Raw genomic sequence first — 19,254 nt, 5'->3', positions numbered from 1 at the left:
TAACTGATTGAAACATTAACAAAGATAAACAAAAAGCTTTATTTATCTTATATCCAAGAGAAAATACTAGACACACTTTTTTCCTATCTGCTGCACAGAAGATGCTTCATGTTCAAGGGCAAAGAAACAAAACACGTGTTGTTTGCAGCATAAATATTTTAGAATGTGTCTTTACAAGAAGCTCCGACATTTTCGACTCCATTTGTTCCAGAGTAGTCTCTTCCCACCTTGTCCACCTGGTCCAGTATAAACTGAAATTTCAAGAAAAGTCTGGCCTGATGTCAGGGACTAAAATGCAGCTAATAGATGCTCCTTATCTGTGGCAGTCCTGTGTTCAAAATATAGCTGCTCAGTAACTATAAATAGGTGTAAGCATCATTCTCATTCTGACCGTCATACAGTCGCCTGTTACACGCTGGAGGGAAGTAAATAAAATGACACAGAGAGCGGTGACTGGCTCCCTTAAGAGCAGAGCAGTGTGGACCAACACAGCCGCCGGTGTCACATCCCATTCCTGCCAGGTCTGAGGAATGTCCACTCCCTGACACTTGTCCAATCCAAGCTATCTGGCTCTCTCTCCTCCAGCTTCACGCCTGCTAATCTCTCCTGACACCTCACACAGCTCCGACAGGGAATCACTCTACCCTGAAAACAATCCAACCCTCCTCCCTCTCCTCCCCAAATCACCACCAGCCCATCTCTCCTTTCTGTCCGTCTTCCTTTTCTTTCTCTCTCCCTCCCTATCCATCCAGCTATCCCTTCCACATTACTCCTCTCCGTAGCCTACTCTTTCTCTCATGTCTCCATTTGTCTTTGTCAAACCACATCCCGCTCCTCTTCTATCTCACCCCATCTTTCCTCCCCCTGTCTTTTGCCTCTCATCCACACTTCCTCACTAGTATATCATGCCTCTGTTGATGAGGATCTGTAAAAAGATGCCGTGATTGCCAGTTGAGGAATAGCCTGCATATCCTGAGGGACTCATCAGCATTCAAAAACTGCAGTTTACTCCATGGGTGGATGTTGCTAAAGTTGGATGGTCTTTATCACTGAGTGCACCTTGCAGCTCCACAGGATCAGTTTGAGACGGGCCAGAAACACAGACTTCTGTCCCTCGGTACCCATCAGCCAGAATACACTCCACTATTTTTGAGAGAAAAGAGAGATGAGGGACTTATTAATAGGGTCTTTTTTTAATGTTTGCACTGACAGGCCATTGTTAAATTCTCAGTTTAAACAAAACAAGAAACACACATTTCCAGTCATGTAGCTAGTTAGTCTCACAGAGCAGAGCAGATTCTTTACAGATCATTTCCCCTAATTAACGTATTTGGGATACAAGAACTCTCGTGAGACAAGTCACTCAAAAAATCCCATTTATTATTTAAATGTATTCAACGATTCCAAAAGATAAGATAGACAAACATGTCATAGATTTCATTTACAAGCTGTTTGTTCTTCTCATTATATCTATAGAGGCTCCCCATCATACAGAGCACAATCTCATTGGCTGCTGAGTAAAATATCTTTCATTGGCTGTAGCACAGGATAACTCTGGAAAAGAACAGTGTAGCTATGGCACGGCACATGCTAAAATGCAGACAGTACATACATACTCGCTCGTACAAACACACACACACATAGGCACACATACACAAGTGCGCGCAAACGTGCAGTCTCAGTAGACCAAGTCACTCATCCAATCAGTTTCATTCTCAAGCAAGCTGTCAGGCCGCCATGTTGAGTAAATATTACCTTATCAATGCCTGTGTCAGTGAAGATGCAGCTAATGAATAGATGACATCCGGTGAAGCTCAGACGTGCAAACAGCAAAACATCACACTCACTGTTAGCGTGTCTGAGCCCCTACTTTTCAAAATCTTGTTCTCTGACTTGTCGTGTTCACTTTGTCTTCCTCGCCCTCCGAAAGCCACATGTTTTACGCAGTGACGTCGGCACAGCGAAGAAAGAGGTTCTCTCTTATTTGAAGATTCTGCTTCATCAAACGGCTGTGCTGAGTCAAGTGTCGACATAAAACTAGAACATAGAAGAACTCTACTTTTATTCCGAATAGCAGCAGGACATATTGTGTGTGTTTGTGTGTGAACAGCGTGAGGCGTTGTATAGGAAAGGGTATTGTCTTAATGAAATGTTCCTTTTGTCGGATACATTAGAGGTACTAACAGTGCAGAATGTCTGTTATTCTCCACATGAACAATATATAGTAACTTTGTTGCACCCAGCGATGAAGAAAAAAACACACCCACTGCCTGAAAGATTTCTTCTCCCAGCTGTTCAATCTTTGAGCTGCATCACAAACAACACATTTTCACTTCTCTCAGTCAAACAGGATATCTTCACAAGGGACAAATATATTCTCTTTTCTTTTTTTTTAAATCTCATCTGTGTAGAATATTATGCATGTCTACAAAATAAAAGCACACTCTAAGGAAAATTGCACGGAACAACACTACGAGTCTCAGTCAATCGAGTCCAGTGACGGTACAGCTGACTGTTGCCACGGTGGAGAGAAGAGGTGAGATCATCCACGTTAGCAGGGTTTTTCATTTTTCATGTTGATATTTCTGTGCAATGAAGCAGGGCTGCAGAGGAGAGACACTGAAAGATAGCGAGGTGCGTCTGACGCGTTGGCGTTGTGGTCGAGGAGTGCAGAAAAACACATCCTCTCATGCCTCCTGCCCCCAGCCCTCTCAGTGTGTCCCCATCCAGGCTCGGCTACAGAGCCCGGACGTCTCGGCTGATGGATACGAAGCAGAGGTGTCCGTGATGATGGAGAGAATTAGGAAAACTAGAAAGCATTTCGGCTTTTAATGCACACACCCATCCCCTCCCATTGTTGTACAACTTTTTCTCTCAATCTCTGTCTGTCTGACTGTCAGTGTGTCTGTCTTTCTCTCTCTCAGTCTGCGTAGAGAATGAAGCCAGAGAAAGTGCTGTACTTGTTGTTGTTTCCTCCGTGGGCTTTGCCTCCATCCAGTTTGATGTATACCTCGTCTCCTGCGTCCAGGTGGAGGATGACACTGTTAGAGGCATAGTCGTAGTTCTGGTCAGCATCTTGGGCGATTGCACTGGCCCGGACCTGGGAGACCAGGGACAGACAAACAAATAAGAAATGGTGGACCTGTTAGCTACAACACATGTTAGGAGTGTTAGTTAAAATCAAGCATTCAGGAACTTGCTTTTTACACCAATCAGAAAAAGACTGTCATCTTCCCCATTATTTGAAACCTGAAAAACTTGTAAACACTTCAATATCTCAACTAAGACTGCACATTCCTCTGCATTAGTTATTCCAAAAAAAAAAGTTTTTCAAATGTATTATAATAAAACTCTGCAAGTATAAGAAAGAAAGCTGGTGCAAAAGTTATCTATTTATTTTTGTAGTTCCAGAGAGTGCAGATGCTTTATGAGAAAACATTTATCTTATTAAAAATGAAAACTTTTAACATTTCTTAAGCCATGCATTTTTCCACATTTCCATTTAAACATAATAATTTGTGATATTCAATCATATGAAGCTTACACATTTTCAAATGTTATCTACAACTAATGTTTGTATTATATTCTGCTATCAAACTAAGTCCAAATAAAAGAACCAAGATTGCTTATACATGAAAACAATATAATTTATCTACAGCAGCAGAGGAAGGGTGAATAGAAACAACCCTAAAACCTGTTAAAGGAAAATAAAAGAGCTGCACCACATGGAAATTAAATCAAATACTGCACAGGGATGGATTTATCAACAAAATGAAGCTCCGTTTCAATAAATCTTTTGAAATACTTCATCTAAATCTCTAATTTGAAGTTTATTGAATCACTTCACAGAACCAAAAACAAAGAGTTCTTCATATTGATACTAAACCTGCAGGAGCAGCCAGAGGGCCCTCTGACAAGCAGATTTATGGTTTCAATCAGATCTGTGGCTCTCCACAGAAGACCAGACATTCAACCTTAGAACAAAAGGACTCCGGAAAGAGGAAGTCCCAGCAGGGCTAGCTTTTGGTTTTTTTTATTTTGGAGGACATTACAAAGATATAAAAATCATAGGCAGGAGTGGTAATGAGTCATTGGAATGAGTATGCATCGTATTTAACATTTTGATTTTAAATCATGCAAACTGATACTGACACTGTGTGTGTGTGTGTGTGTGTGTGTGTGTGTGCGTGTGCGTGTGCGTGTGTGTCTGCATGCGTGTGTGCCAGTAAATGTGTACGTGCATGTGTAGTCTGCCAGTCTGGCTATAGGACATTTGGAACCGTTTCTAAATAACCTGTCCTGGCTAATTAAGACCTCCAGCACAAACATGCGCTCCCTCTCAGGGGAGGAAATGTAGCTGCTGTGCCAAATGGGCGCTGAAACAATAGCTGTGTTTTCAAGCATGACTGCATGTGTGTGTGTTTGTGTGTGTGTGTGACTGAGAGACTAATTGTGCACTTTATCGGTAGGGATGACTTGCTTCTTAAAACTGCTGAATCTGAAGTTTCATTTTATAAACATCTAACAGTTTGCAGCCTTCCCTTTGCCTGATACTACACAGCTGAAACATAAGCAGAGTGAGCAGAAAGTGACTGTAATAAAAAGTGGTAGTGACAAACAGTGAAGGTCATAGACTGGATGTTGCCAGCATGGAGTGTGTGTCATTGTGTTGGGAGCCAACACAACTAATTAAATGTGATCCTGCACAACAGTATTACACCTTACTCTGTACACTGTGCTCTGCTGGGATGCAGTGTTTTCTGTGTGTGGCTCTGAATTCCAGCATATTATGTTTAATATTAAAAATACCTACTCTTCTGATTCAGCATTGCTCTCAGCTATGCTGAAAACAAAAACTGCAGTTCTTCAAATGTCCATTGCTCCCTACAAACGCTAAGAAATACCCATTAGAGCCATTGTTAAACTGCTCGTTTTTACAGCCCAAAAAAATATGTTTACAGACCTATTTGTGTATGTCTCAATAGATCATCTCTCTATTCATGTCATATTCATATTCATGGATAATAGTTATGTGTACATTTGAATGATTATGGACACACCTGAGTTGAAAAACTAAAGGATGTGTTGAAGCTGTTTGTTGAGGCTTTAGGCCCCTCTCTGCTCCACCTCTTTGCCTTTTTCTGGATTGATCAAAAATTAAACTGAGTCTACATTTCTAACATGGCAGTCACCATATTTGGCTTCAAATCCCCTCTTCTGATGTCTCTAAGATTGCATCCATGATTTGTACAGGTTTTGGATGCAAGCAGTTGCTAGTGTGGCTTCAACAGGGTAAACTCAGGAAGATATAACTTATCTGTAACTCCACGTTCCAACATTTACATTTAAGGTCCTCTGCATCAGCCAGTGCTGACTCAAGTGACATCTTTTGAGGCAATGCACAAGCCCCTTCTTGAGTCTCAAGAAGCTGTGTACACTTTCTCCCTTTTTTTAAGGTGAGTAGACTCCAGATTTATAGAAGTGTTTCATTTAAGTTGATGACCAGAATGAGCCAGCCCACTCTTAAAACCATGCTGCGGGACCATGACCATAAACATTTAGATAACTGGGCGTTGAAAAAAGCATTGTTCGTTATAAGTTAAGTCAATAATGTTATCGCAATCAAACCAGACTGAGTGCATAAACCAATCAAACCAGACTGAGCACATAAAAATCCACCAAAAAACTAATAACAGAAATAATAATTTTCCTCAGTGCAGGTCAGGCAGGCCATTCTGAGGTCTCTGGGTTATAAACAGCAGATATTAATACATATCAAACGGTTCAGAGCTAAGGAATCTGGCACTCAAACCATAATGTACAGAGCAATGGGTTCAAAAAGTGCTATTTCACTAAATACATCCAGTCTGCAGTATCTCAGTCACTAACAAGGAGGGCTGTTTCAGTCCTAACTTGAACAGGATCAAATCGAAGGAAAAGATCATTATTTCCTCTTGAGACAAAAAAAGGAAAGTACTGTACATTCTTTAAAGTAGCCAATGGTTAAATAAGCCAATTAGTCACTTAGTCTGGTCAGTGAGGTCGATTCAAATCAATACTTTACGTGCATTTGAAGTGTTTTCTTGTGGCTCATTATCAGGTCTCTCAAGTCCACTCTCTCCCTCGCCTTGGCTTCGTGTTTGTCCACACTTTTAAATCTGAGCTTTTTGGAGCTGTTGTGGACGAGTTGGCCCAACAGGCAACAAAGAGGGTGCCCAATAATTGTTTGACTTATTGAAGGAGGACACACAACAGGCATGTTGGTGAACGTGAGGAGAAGCCAGATACTCACAGAGATCTCATGCACAGAAAGCAGCACTGTGCAGACAGCATGGAGTAGTGTTTCTACACTGAAAAATAAGTTTGCATGATTTCAAAACACCAGTTGGGAGACTACAGAGTTAGATGTTTTTCAATTTTATGCCGTTATTAGTATTTTATCTCCTTTATTCCTGTTATGTTAGTATTCATTCCCAGGAGTGACTCCAAAGTGGATCACTGTGTTCAGTATTGTGTTGTTTTCTGTGGGTTTGTTTTTCCTACCCTCAGCCACAATAGTGATCAGTTCATTGAATGTGCAGAGGCGTGCAAAGTTTTATTAAAATATGAAATTAAGCTTTCTTGATCTGGATATTTAGTTGTTTACAGTGCAGGAGAGAAAAACAGTTTGAGTTATACAAGCAAATTATTCTTAGGTTTTTTGATTCAAACTGTGAACAGGACAAGAGTTAAAAGCCTGTGAGAGAAATAGACCAGGAGATTCCTGAAAAGAAGCAATAGAGAGAGTCCTAAGTGCATCTCTTCTGAGCAGCACAATGACAAAAAGACAGACTTACACTAGAGGCTACAGTCAGTCTTCACTCCGACACTACTGTAAAGACATTTAAGTGGTGAGGTGCCATTTCTGTGACACTGTATTTTGAACCCGGCCGAACCAAGCTGCGTGCCAAAGTGTGTTGGTAGATTTTATTATACAACATCTCTTCACAGCACTTCAGCCTCTCTGAGACATTTCCAACGATATACCCACACAAAAATCCACAGTGTTTAACAACTGCTCACATTCTCATGGCACTAATTCTGTCTGATTCAATACAGACAGCCAGGAAGGACTGCACAACATTTACCTAAAGTTTTATCACAATAGAAATGTTGAGTTTTAAATACTTTCTGTAAGCTCTCCTTTTTTAAAATGGGTGTGCTTCAAGACATCTAATATACTGCCGGATTTCTTTCCTCCTGCAATCGATCATACCCTCAATTCTCCAAATGATTTTCAAAGAGAGAACTATTCTTCAGCTCACTGCATTGAATTATGGAGCAGAGAAGAGCAAAGTTGACACACTCTGTCAGCCCTTTTAACAATATTGTTGATTATTTAAAAAGGGGCTCAGTTATTTTAATGGAATATGAAATAAGAAAAGAGAAGAAAACTAAACATTTTTATGAGGATCCACATGGATCTAAAAGAATGTCAAGCATGGGCAAAACACTTAAAGCAGAATTTGAGCAGTGAATAATTTATTGACAGCAACATCCCGGTCTAAATGTCCCTCCTCAGGCTGCAGAAAGAGTAACTCCGACTTTGTAATTTTAAATCAAACTGTCTCCCAGTTTAAAAGCATACCAGCCAGTGGAAATCAGGTTTGTCTGACACGTGCATTAGCTATGAAGGCTAATCTTGTTAATGAAATTCTGAGGAGAGGTTTTAAGAAGTAATATATGGAGCATTCAACACTTTTTTTTTCACTGTTTATTCTCTTGATTAAATCTAGCGGAGCTCATATTGATGTGCAAACAAAGCCTCCTGTTCTGACGCTGAGATGGCCGGGTCCAGTGCATATTAATATGATATGATGTGCCCCGAGTGTGCAAAGTCAACAACATCCTATTAGAGGGTTACCGCTCTGGGTTGGTGCGGGAGAGGGTGACGGAGGCTCAGGAGGATTTGTCAGCTGGGATTTTAATGAAACTTTATCAAAATATTTGCTCTCTGAGTGTTCACACAGAACCTGGAACCTCTGGCAAAGTCACAGATGTGAAATATAGTTTGAATTATTCTCTTCATTTGTTATTTAAGGAGCTGAATTTAAAACATCTTCATGTTTCCAATTGATGTATTTTTTTAGAAGAAGAGGGAGTAACACAGATAAAACCAAATATAACCTTTTTTTCTCCAGCAGACACAAAATGAGCAAAGCCCTGGTGAAAGTAAGTTCCCAGAAATCCCTCTACTTCTTCCACAATGATATTTTTGTTTTGTTTTGTTTCTCTGCTCTAATGGTTTTTATCCCCTTCTGAGACTAACTGCCGCAGTCTAGGCCTCCTTCGTTTGCTTCCAATGATAAGCACGCATGAATAAAAGCTCTCACTGTTTTTGAAATAATGATCAGGGAGCTCGTGTTGGAGCTATTTTCCCTTTTTCTTTGTTTGTCTCCCATGCACACAAGGAACTTGTTAAGGGATATGAGCCAGGGGTTCAATTCCCAGGACTGGCAGATGTGGAGCGGGAGATGAGCGGGACAAACAGCCAAGTGGCAGTGCGTGACCTTGACACCCAATATGTAGAAGAAGTTTGACAAGACAAACAAAGCGTGAGGCTGTGAGCGCCGTCCCCAGCGATGCTAAATGAGGTGTCGTGCAATGTTGTCTTCCTCGTGGCCGCTCGTGCGTGCTTGCATCCGTCACTTCGTCAACGTGATGGCTTTGATTGAATAATATTCTGAGTGGAAAAAGAAAATTCGAGGCTGTGCTCTGGCTTAATAGATAATGCGTGCTTGGAATTGTGGAGTGTGGAATCTCTTAACTTGTGCAATGTGTTACTTGAATATGAGCATCACAGCTATCAATAATAATGATGTTGTTTATGTGAAGACTCTGAGATGTATTTATGGCATGTTTAACATAACTGTACATGCTCCTTAATGAGGCAATGTTTCCTTCACAGTCAAAGTCAGTCCATACTGAGAAGCACTGTTGTTCCAACCGAGTAACATGATTGGACAAGAGGAATTCTTTGAATGCTGATATACAGTAAAACAGCACTGTGAGCATTGTTTATGTATAATATGGCTTCAGGTATTCTAAACACATTTCATATGTTCTGCAGCAAATCTTTGGCTAGATTTCTTTTAGAATCACAAGTCACGTTTACGTGGACGTTATTTCTCCATTCTTGTTGAAGATGTCGGTTTAAGTGTTTACATGGCATGTGATTTAATCGAGTCTAGTGTTCACATGCACTGACATATATAATCAGAACAGCTGTGTGCAAAAGAGATTTTATTCTGCTTTTCACCCTCTCCTCTTCCAGTCCAAGCACAAATAGGCATCTTCATTTGATCAGATCCCCGTCATGAAGATGGATATATACCATCTATTCAGCAGAGTAGTGGCTGTTAATTTGCGTCTCTTATTCAAGTAACAGCTTAATATCAACCAAGCCTTCCTCCTACTGAATGCAAGGAGAAGAAACACCCATGAAAGCTTTTGTGGTACTGCTACCTGACAGCACATAACCTTACTGCTGCAGCCCCCTCCTAAAACGTCTGTGCTTCCCTACCTTCCTGCTGTCTAAGACTTGTATTGTGTGATTTTGTTTATTTCTAAACTTTCTACTGTTGTCCAGTTTCACTAGGTATGTGCGTTAAGACGTTGGGCATGTGCAGAACAAACACAGCCGATAGACAATCAGAAACACAGTTTACAAAGGAACATTTTAAGTATGGATGTAACCCCTCTGCTACCGAATGATATTTTTGGGCATGATAATTCTGATTAAGGTGTTCATATGGAGCACTTTTTGTTCCATTTGGGCTTTTAAACTGTTTACAATAAGAATATGATGCTCCATTAAAATGCAGCTTCTGATCTAAGAATCACTCATGCCACCAATATACCTGCTCACAGACAACCATTTCACTCAATGCATACATACTATAGCTGAATAACTTACAAAGCAGCCCTTCTTGTGACAAATGTAGACATACACAAGGTAGCAAATGTGCAGGAAAATGATCAGCTTGCTGCTTAATCACTCAGTGCTGGTCAAGCTGCCATACTTTTGTTGGTCTGTCTAAATCAAGGGTTCCCAAACTTTTCAGCCTGCAACCCCAAAATTTAGGTGCAAAAGACTTGTGACCCCTACTGTCCCTCGAAGTGATTAAATGTTGCTTCATACTTAATCTACTTCAACTTCAAAATTAGTTTACCTACATGATTAACTGTTAGCTAACCCTAACCCTAACTTTAGGAGTCATCTGACAACAAAGAAAGGCAGAAAACTAATGAAATGAACTTATTTGCAGGGTTTTATTTAAAATGTAACTATAATTGTTGTCAATATTTTTACAATAATGGGTAAAATAAGCAAATTTAGATTACTTAAAGAAAATCTAAAAAAACTTAAAGATATCTTGCGACCCTCCATTGGTGTCCCGCGACCACTCAGGGGGTCCTGACCCACACTTTGGGAACCCCTGGTCTAAATGATTGATTTAATTAACAAAAAAAAAAAAAAATTTTGTTGCATAAAAGCAATATCACACTCAAGCCCATGCTGTTATACTGTATATCAGCACACCCTGCTGCCTCTTGTTTGTGACCAAATTATAGATGTGACAATGTTCATTCCACACATCATCACCCCGAGTGTTATAGGGCTTAAATAGCAGCTGTATTGTAAAGCGTAACACAGTTTAGTGTAATAGTTGAATAATAAAACTGTTATTATATTCTCATTTTTTAATCTTGACAACCTGAAGTTTTATCTATTAAGTCTGGTGTTAGTTTCACGGAAACGCTGATCTCACTGGAGGCTTTGTCACTGTGACAAGGACATGTCTTGCGGCCTCTCTGACAGGGATTTGTTGACTTGATGTTGAGCCTCTATTTTGGATCAAGAGTCTATTGGTCCTCCTTAAATCAAAGTGTGCTGCCGTCTAATTGTGTTTGAACATTCTGGCCGTGAACCGAATGCTTAATAGCAGCTTAGAAAGTCTGCCACTGCTATTGAGCCTGGTCCAACATTTCAAAGCAGCACACATACAGACACACACACGGACTGAAGCAGAGACATCCAGAAAAAGATGTACACAGAAGATGAAATTTCAATGGAAAAATGAGAACAGATAGGATGCACGGGTGTTCTAGTGTCAGAAAGCATCACAGCTCTTGTGTCAGGTGTTTTTTTTTTGTCATGGGAATCTAACCAAAAACAAGAGAAGAGGGAGGAAATTGTATTTTAAGATTTGCTATATATCAGAAGAAAGTAAAAGAAGTAATCCCGACTAAATTTCACCAGCTGTTCTCTTTGCACCTACTCAGCCTCCTTTGAAACTGCACAAGCATATTGCTGTGTATGGAAATTCTTACAGTCGTGCTAAGGGAGAGTCGGGTAAGGCCTTTTGTCATTTGTTCTTCAGTGATAATTCTGATTCATATACTGTAGAAGCCTTCAAGTGGCCGTCAAAACACTGTCTCAATCCAGCAGTGGCAACAAAGAGGATGAAATCGGGTCCGCTGAAAGGAGCTTGTTGAAGGCGAGGTGGTGGAGAAAAAAAAACAGACATCAACTTTGACCTGCAATCCTGCCACTTCTTTCATCCTTGTGTGCGACTCATCACGCTCAGTTAATTACTGAGATTTACAGAGCTGTGCACCTCCAGCACCGAGACCAAAAGCACAATCGCTCTACGCAGCATTGTCTGCGAAGAGACTCTTACTGCAAAATTTACAACCTTTTCTTCCACTAAGCTTAGTTATTTTATTCCAGGGTACTTCCTAGTAACCCTGAGGCACTACGACTTTTCATGATAGGAAAAAAAAAACATCAAATGAGTAAGTGTCGGAAGAGAGGCGGAATTTAAGCTTTACTTTGACATCAATTTTTCATACAGCATCCGATTCATCCTCCCTTACTGGGGCGATTGTTGATGTCTTACCCGTTTTCATTTTAGGGAGGGGTAGGGCAGGATGTGTTAAACACGTTGAGTTATGTTGCAGACTGTGAGTCATTTAAAGCCATTGACTTGCTGCCTCCCTGTGAAGAGGGAGAGGATAATTGTGGGTATCACTGAGAACTGGATCTGTTGGACGGCTAAATGTCAGGGGCGTGGGGAGAGGCGGAGAGAGAGATGTTTGCATAAGAAGGCCGGGGGCACTTGTCTACCTCCCATATGGCCCTCATTATAATGAAGAAGCCTTGTGAGTCAACACCATAGCATCCTTGAGTCAGGCGGCCACAGGAGACGATACAAAGCCTATTTTAGACCTTATGTTTTTGCTCTCACTAAACACGAGACATTATAGCTGCATTTTATGAGCTGCCAGGCCAGCACGGGGAGTGTGTGTCCACTCCAGGCTTCTAATGGCTCTTATGTCGAGGCTCCATGTTTAAAAGTCATAGAATCATTAAAGGAAAGTGGTGGGCAGCTTTCGAGCACAGTTTGAAACTTCACAGATAAATGATGGATTTTCTTTTCTGTGCTTGCAGATGACGGCCTGATGTCAACTTGACATTTCCAATCTGGGTGGTATTTCCTAACAACATGGGCCAATCTGTGTTTGATAGTCCTCGCTCCTAATTAGAGCAGCTCTAATGTTCCACTCGGCAGAGTGTCAAATTCAATGTCCAATTACACAGCAGATCAAGGCCAAAGGTCCGCCTCCACTACCTCTCTAGCTGATTATAGAAGAAATGCCATGGTGTACATCACACAGGAGGCAATGGGTGCGTCAGAATAGAAGAAAGATGCACATACTTTCATACATAAACACAAGGGGATCAATACCACAGGTGAAGAAGCCAAGGGACTGAGGGTGGCTCTCTCAAGCCCGGTCTGTCTGTACGACACAGAGTCTCTCTGTTACACCCGGCTCACACACACACAGAGGCCCCTTAGTGTTGGAGTCAGACCACGATGAAGACGAGCAGGTCTGAACATTCCCAGAATGTTAAAATCAATCAAGTCCAAGTATAGCTGTAACTGTCTGTGGATAACTCCTGCTTGCAAGGGTCACTTACATTCTTTCTTTAAATTCTGGACTGATAAAACACCCAAACTCTGCCACCTCACCTCGTACAAAATCAATCAAGACCACAGCCCGAGCTATTAAATGGAATCTCTCCCCGTTATTCACACCTTTCTGTGGAGCTTACGGTATGTCAATATCCAAATCAAACTGAGCAGACCCTCATCCAGATGGCTCGGCTCCTGTGTTTAATGTTAGGATTGACACCACACGTTTAACACAATGCGTAGATTTCACCTGCTTACTGGAAGTATTCTGCAGTTGAACCTGAGCAACACTTTAAGGTTAAAAAAAGAGTCTCTCTTCTATTCACACTGTAGAAAAATGAAGAATATTGATGCAACTGCGTGTGAACAAAATGATTCTGTGATACTGATATCTGAATGCTGCTTTTTGTTTTGTTTGAAAAAAACTTCTCCTTCACAGCGGAAAACTTTCTGCTCCCTTGGAAAAGTGAGCTCCTGTAGACCTGACATAGAGGAGAGATGGAGGGCAGAGCACAGTTGGGGTGGGCTGGGAGGGTGGGGCTGGGTGTGAGGGTGGCAAACTTGCGCGTGTGCGAGCATGTGTGTATGTGTATGTGTGTGAGAAAGAGACTGCAGCAGTAATTGGTGGGGAAGAGGCATGTGCACGAAGGACGTTGAAGCTTATTAAAGGAGGAGACAGAGTGATTATTCACTATGGTCCTCTTGAGAGACTGACGCTGAAGTCATTGCTTTTAATTAACTCTGAAACGGTTTTGCGGATTAATAACAATATTAAGAAGGGAACGGAGAGGAGAAGCGCAAACACATCCTGGATCTGGTTCAGGCATTTTAATTACAATTAAATAGACACGATGGCACAATAGCACAATAACTATGTCTTTTATGTCCCCTTTTCTTCCTACCCTTTCTGCCTCATCCAATGATTCTGTCTTCATTGTCTCGGCTGTGTCTCTAAGGATGCGTCCAACGCAGGTTATGGCAGACATTGATTTGCTGGAGAGTGTTCAGAAATGGTTGGAATATTTGGCACGCCAGCAAGAGAACAGGCGATGACGAAGGCAGAAGAGTAAGCAGAGAGAAACTTGGATGGCAGATAAAGTGTGCTGAGCTGAAAATAGATTTCTTATTTATTTGTTTACCCGGAAGCTCACTTTTTGGTCTAGCTTGAAAGTGTCAAAGTCCTGGGGACAGTGTTGGGATTCTTGCTTTGCTCGCTGTCATGTGGAAAGTTGAAAAGGAAAAAGAGGGGGAGAAATAGAGTTATCGTGGATGTAGGTGTTATACACAGCTTGTAAGAACCCCTGGAGTGGGAGGAGCAAAAGCCAGCGTGCTGCAGCACTGCAGGGCCTGGAAACTTGCCGATTTCCTGACGCCAAAAGATGATAAAATACTAGTATTGTGTGCAATCCCCTGGCCTCTCCTGTCCTAGCTCACTGTGTTGCTTTTTGCAGCCTTAATGAGCTGAGTAAAGCACCAGTGTTTCTCTCCGAGCCCCAGTTTGACTCTCAGCACTTCATCAATGATGTAGCATAAGTTTGCCCAACATTTATAACCATTCACAGTCATTTACACAGACCGGGGCTCTGGGGCCTTCTTCATCAGCCAAGAACACAAAGCTAATAAACACTACAGTGAGGGGAGTGTGTGTTTATGTAAAAGCTGTGCATAGGACAGAGGAAGCAGTTACCACTTTATAAACATTACGCAGGTCTCTGGAGAGGAACACTGTGCTTCTAACTTAAGTACCTCCACACCCTCCTCTTGGGAACACAATGAAGCGGCAACAGAAGGCATTTTATAGGAACATATGTTCCTCCTCCCCAATTATATATCAATGCTTTTCCGCCCACCCATAAACATTACTGTTGAGTGAGACATTATACATAGAACACAATTGCTGTGATTCTCTTTTTTCTTGCTGGGTGTGTTCTTGGAGAGGGTTGGAAGTTTAACCTTTAGCTGCCTCTGTGAGACTGCAGGTTCATCCAGAGCTGGTGCCAACTATTCTCTTATATCCAAGATGCACATGTCTCAGCACTTACTGTAAGACCCCAACAGCTGTACGCTTTTATTCCTGCTGTCATCCTGAACTGAAATGAGTTGTTATTTGATATTAAACTTTGAAAAACAGTTGTCCACAGAGTTAAAGGAAAGAAAAAACTGAGATAAAGTCATTTCGCAGCCAGCTGCTGTGAAGCGGGTCAGAGGGGCTGCTGGGCCGTGCTGTTGGAACGACTCTCAGAGGTTTAGATTTGGTGGATTTTTTCACTTATATGTATTATTAATCTCATGTCAGTAGGGCTGTGTTTCTGACTGTAGAGAAAGCTGAAGATGGTGAATCAGAAACTCAAAATGTTCATGAAATAAGCCGTAAATAATGCATTTCATGTGTCCTGTGGTAAGTGAGATCTCATTTATGTGATGAAGTAAAAAAAAAAAAACTGTCACCAAAAACATTTATCATAGCAGGGCTGTATCTCCATGGGTAATTCACTTTGAGAACAGAGATTTTGAAGTCAAGAAATTAAGTGCAGCTGAGCATGGGAAGCATTAACATAATAGAGACAGTGTCAAATAATAAAGCCAGCAGTGCCTCAACTATCTTTTTTAATCATTATAAATACACTGAACACACTCCAGAAGGTGTTTTAAAAGTACTGGATGAAGTTCCAGAGTGAAAGCTGTTTACTGTAGCATAGAGGTTTTTCAGGTGTCGTCTTGCTTCCACAAAAAATTAACGAAATAGTTGCAGCCTTTGCAAAAACAGCAATACTCTGCTTTAACTTCGGGCTTGTGTATCATTCATCTTTTTAAAGGCTGAATGTATTTGGGAGCCACTTTGAGGATACGAGATATGACGGCTGATCGGAAAGCTGCAAACTCCACCGGCACACATTACCAACCTGAGAAGACCCTCCGGGGCGCGAAATAAAATTAAAGCCCCATTAAAACGATGCATCAAGGAAGCCGAGAATAGACCACGTAGACGTCCTAATGTGTTCCACACGACTAAAAAAGACAGACGAGGAGTGCAGCGGCGGACAGATAACATCATCCGGTGAGCTTAACATGATAAGATTCAATATTAGAAGATAATTTCAATGTTCTACTCCCCTCTTTACATGAGCGCAGCCAAGACACCAAAGCGCACGGAGTGTGGGGATTTGCAATAAACGGAGGTGTGTTCTGTGTTTACACATTTATTTTACAAATAACAAATATATAAAACAGACTAATATTATATTTCCCCGTGACTTGCTTGATAATTGCTTGACCAGAATTAAGGTAAAATCGCTAAAGGGAAATAAACACACCACTTCTTACTCCAGCCGATTCTTTTAAATTTCCACTCCACTACATCAACTCAAAAACATCTGATCACCTGAACTCAGTCTCAAACTGGAATTCATTTCCTTTAAATCAAACGAAATTCGAAAAACTGTAACATGCAAAAGCGCGAAATCGGTGATATTTTCAGCAAAGGCAAAAAGACCGCCGCGCGCTCCCCGTTCACCCTAAACTGCGACCATCCTTTGGGTGTCAGGACGCGGCAAAGTCAGGACGCATCACGCACAGAGGGGACGCGGGATGCCACCAGTCAACATGTCTCTATCTCTAGGCGCGCTTAGTGCCACAGCTGTGCGCTCCGAGCTTTGGAGGCGCACGGCAGACGCGCGAGCTTGTGCCTCACAATGTCACTTTTTATTCACTGGTTTCACAAAAAATTAGACAGTAGGATTTTAAGTGACAAGGCAAGGGAGGTGTAGGAGGATAAAGTCAGAGGAGTCAGGTGTGTCCACACTGAGGAGAAGTGGAAAAAGTTTCAAAACACTAACCTGGCCGTTTTTGCAGAGGTCTGCCCACATGCTGGTTCCATCCCCTCCTCTCATCAGCACGTGGTAGATGAAGAAGTATGTGCCCGGGATGCTGCAGATGAACTTGCCCGAGATGCCATCATAGTTGTTGCCCAGGTTGGTGACCACATCATCAAACTTGAGGATCTCGTAACCTTCGTGGGGGTTCTTTAGCCCTGCATAGAAGGCCACCCGAGGCACTGTGCTGTAGGTGGCTGTGCTTATAGCTCCGTCCCCCCCCAGACCCAAAATCCCAGTCCTCCCTTGATCCCCTCTATCACCAGGAGGCCCTGCTGGTCCCGGTGGCCCTGGTTCTCCTGGCGGTCCCGGTGGTCCAGGCTTTCCCGGCCGTCCAGGCTTCCCCTGCGGGCCCTGCAGTAAGGTGGAGGGTGGAAGCACATTACTGTGGTCACTCAGCGCCTCCGCCTCTGCCTGGAGCCCGGTGGAGCTGGTGCTGCTGGCCGGGGTGCCCTTGTTCAGGTAGGGGTCACACACCATCCGACAGGTACCCAGCATCTCATAGTGGCTGGCATCTGTTCCTACAGAGCTGACGAGCACCGGAATGAGGACCACCAGCACCAGGACCAGCATAACCCCTACGGCAGCCGCCACCAGGGTCTTCCTCCCGATGCTGAGTCGGGGAAGGGGCTGCGCTGCCAGCGTGGGTCTCCCGGGGGCGGAAATGGTGACTGCTGGGTGTGGGGAGCCTGTCACTGAGGAAAGGGACCCACAGATCCCGAGAAGAGTTGCAAGAGGACCGGCAAGTGTGTGAGGGTGAGACAAAGACCCACATACACTTGATCCTTCTCTCTGCTCTGCTCAGACACACTAAAGCAGGCAAGCAGTCACTCACACATGCATGAGGAGCTAATGAAAGCCAAGCATACACAAGAAGACATCCAGCTCGTACTTACAAACACAATCTGACTTGTGAGAAGAAGCAACACGGATGCAGAGGAGCCCAGAGGAGCGGAGTGAGAGACAGAGGGAGCGAGACAGAGAGAGAGAGGGAGTAGAGAGAGAGAGAGAGAGAGAGAGAGAGAGAGAGAGAGAGAGAGAGAGAGAGGGAGGGAGAGAGAGAGAGAGGATGAGTGGGTGAGTGTGAGAGATACAGAGCAGCCACTGGATCAGTGTGTGTGCATGTGTGTGAGTGTGTGTGTGTGTGTGTGTATGTGTGGTGAGTTTGTGGTGCCAGATTCTCAGGCTTGGCTTTTTATACGGCAGGAGCAGCCCCCCTCCCTCCCCTCCTCCTCCCCTTTTCTCCCCCATGGAGGAGTGAGAGGTTGGTGTGGTAACGTCCCCTCTCTCTCTTTCTCTCTCTTTCTCTCACTTTCTCTCGGCTCTCTCTCTCTCTCTCTTCGCTCACTCAGAGGGAGGACTCTCATCACATTGCATTTCTTTCTACCACTCTCCTGAGCTACAGAGGAACCAACACGACCCCCCCAGACCAGCACACTCCCCCTTTTTTCATTCCTCTCTCTTCTCCCCTACTTGCTTTCCCTCCTTTCCCCTACTTTTGATGCTGTTTTTCACTCCCTTGCTTTCTCTCCTCTCTTATCAGCATCCAGCCTCTAAAAATAAAGATGGAGCTGTGCAAAGACAACCTTTTTTTTTCTCTTTTCCTGGAGGTGGGTTCTAGAGATTCATGCATATATGTGCACAAACACAAGAAAACACTTAAATTTTCTCAGCTCAGATATGCTAGCAGCTTCTCAAATAAAAAAGGTGCAAATTACTGAAGTTAAAGCCAAGAATGTTCTCACAAGCCAACAGCTTGAACAGTGTGATATACATTAGACATGCAACCACACATGAAGTAGAGCTGCTTGAAAACTTTTATAAGATCTCACAGCCAAGTCACATGGGGCAACTTTTTAAGGGTTAAAGCAGCAGATTCTCCTACTTGATGCTCTTTGATTGTCACCCCCCTCCTTTTTGCCTTTCCTGTGTCAATAACCCAGCTTCTCCTCCTGAATTCACTGAAATTCTTCCTTATTGGTGTCGTTTTTTAGGTATTGATTTCACAGGTTTTATCAAATTAAAGGTCTTGGTTGGGAGAAGAAAATCTATATGCAGCAGTGATGTCATTTGTTTGACATTTTCATCCCATAAAGTGATGGATAGCAGAGAAAGAAAGCAAATGGCAAAGTCTGAAGATCGTAAACAAACAGTCATTCTGTGAAATATGTCTTTTGTTTTGCAGAAAATTCCCTCTACAGTTTTTTTTTTAGAAGACAAATAAGTTGGCTGCAGAGAATACAGCATGTTCATGTCAATGTGAAGTGCCAATTGGTAAAAGAGTATTCATGTCAGCGTCCGCCTCACAGAGGCAATGGTTGAAACAGCAGAGGCGGGCAGTTTTATGCTCTGATATCTCTGGC

At 42.6% G+C, this 19,254-nt stretch overlaps 1 protein-coding gene across 1 annotated transcript; it reads right to left on the bottom strand.

Annotated features, from left to right (window-relative positions):
• Window positions 1-1,180: 1,180 nt before the first annotated feature.
• Window positions 1,181-17,855, bottom strand: LOC117832178 (C1q-related factor). Its single transcript, XM_034711185.1, has 2 exons — window positions 16,856-17,855; window positions 1,181-3,100 (listed from the first exon to the last, which is right to left on the bottom strand). Exons 1-2 carry the CDS (start codon window positions 17,462-17,464, stop codon window positions 2,921-2,923), a joined length of 789 nt encoding a protein of 262 aa, XP_034567076.1. The 5' UTR covers window positions 17,465-17,855; the 3' UTR covers window positions 1,181-2,920.
• Window positions 17,856-19,254: the final 1,399 nt, after the last annotated feature.

This window comes from Notolabrus celidotus, chromosome 20, assembly GCF_009762535.1.
Source record: "Notolabrus celidotus isolate fNotCel1 chromosome 20, fNotCel1.pri, whole genome shotgun sequence".
Taxonomy (NCBI): Eukaryota; Metazoa; Chordata; class Actinopteri; order Labriformes; family Labridae; genus Notolabrus; species Notolabrus celidotus.
Note: the sequence above shows the minus strand (reverse complement) of the source record. Positions and strands in the feature narration are given on the sequence as shown.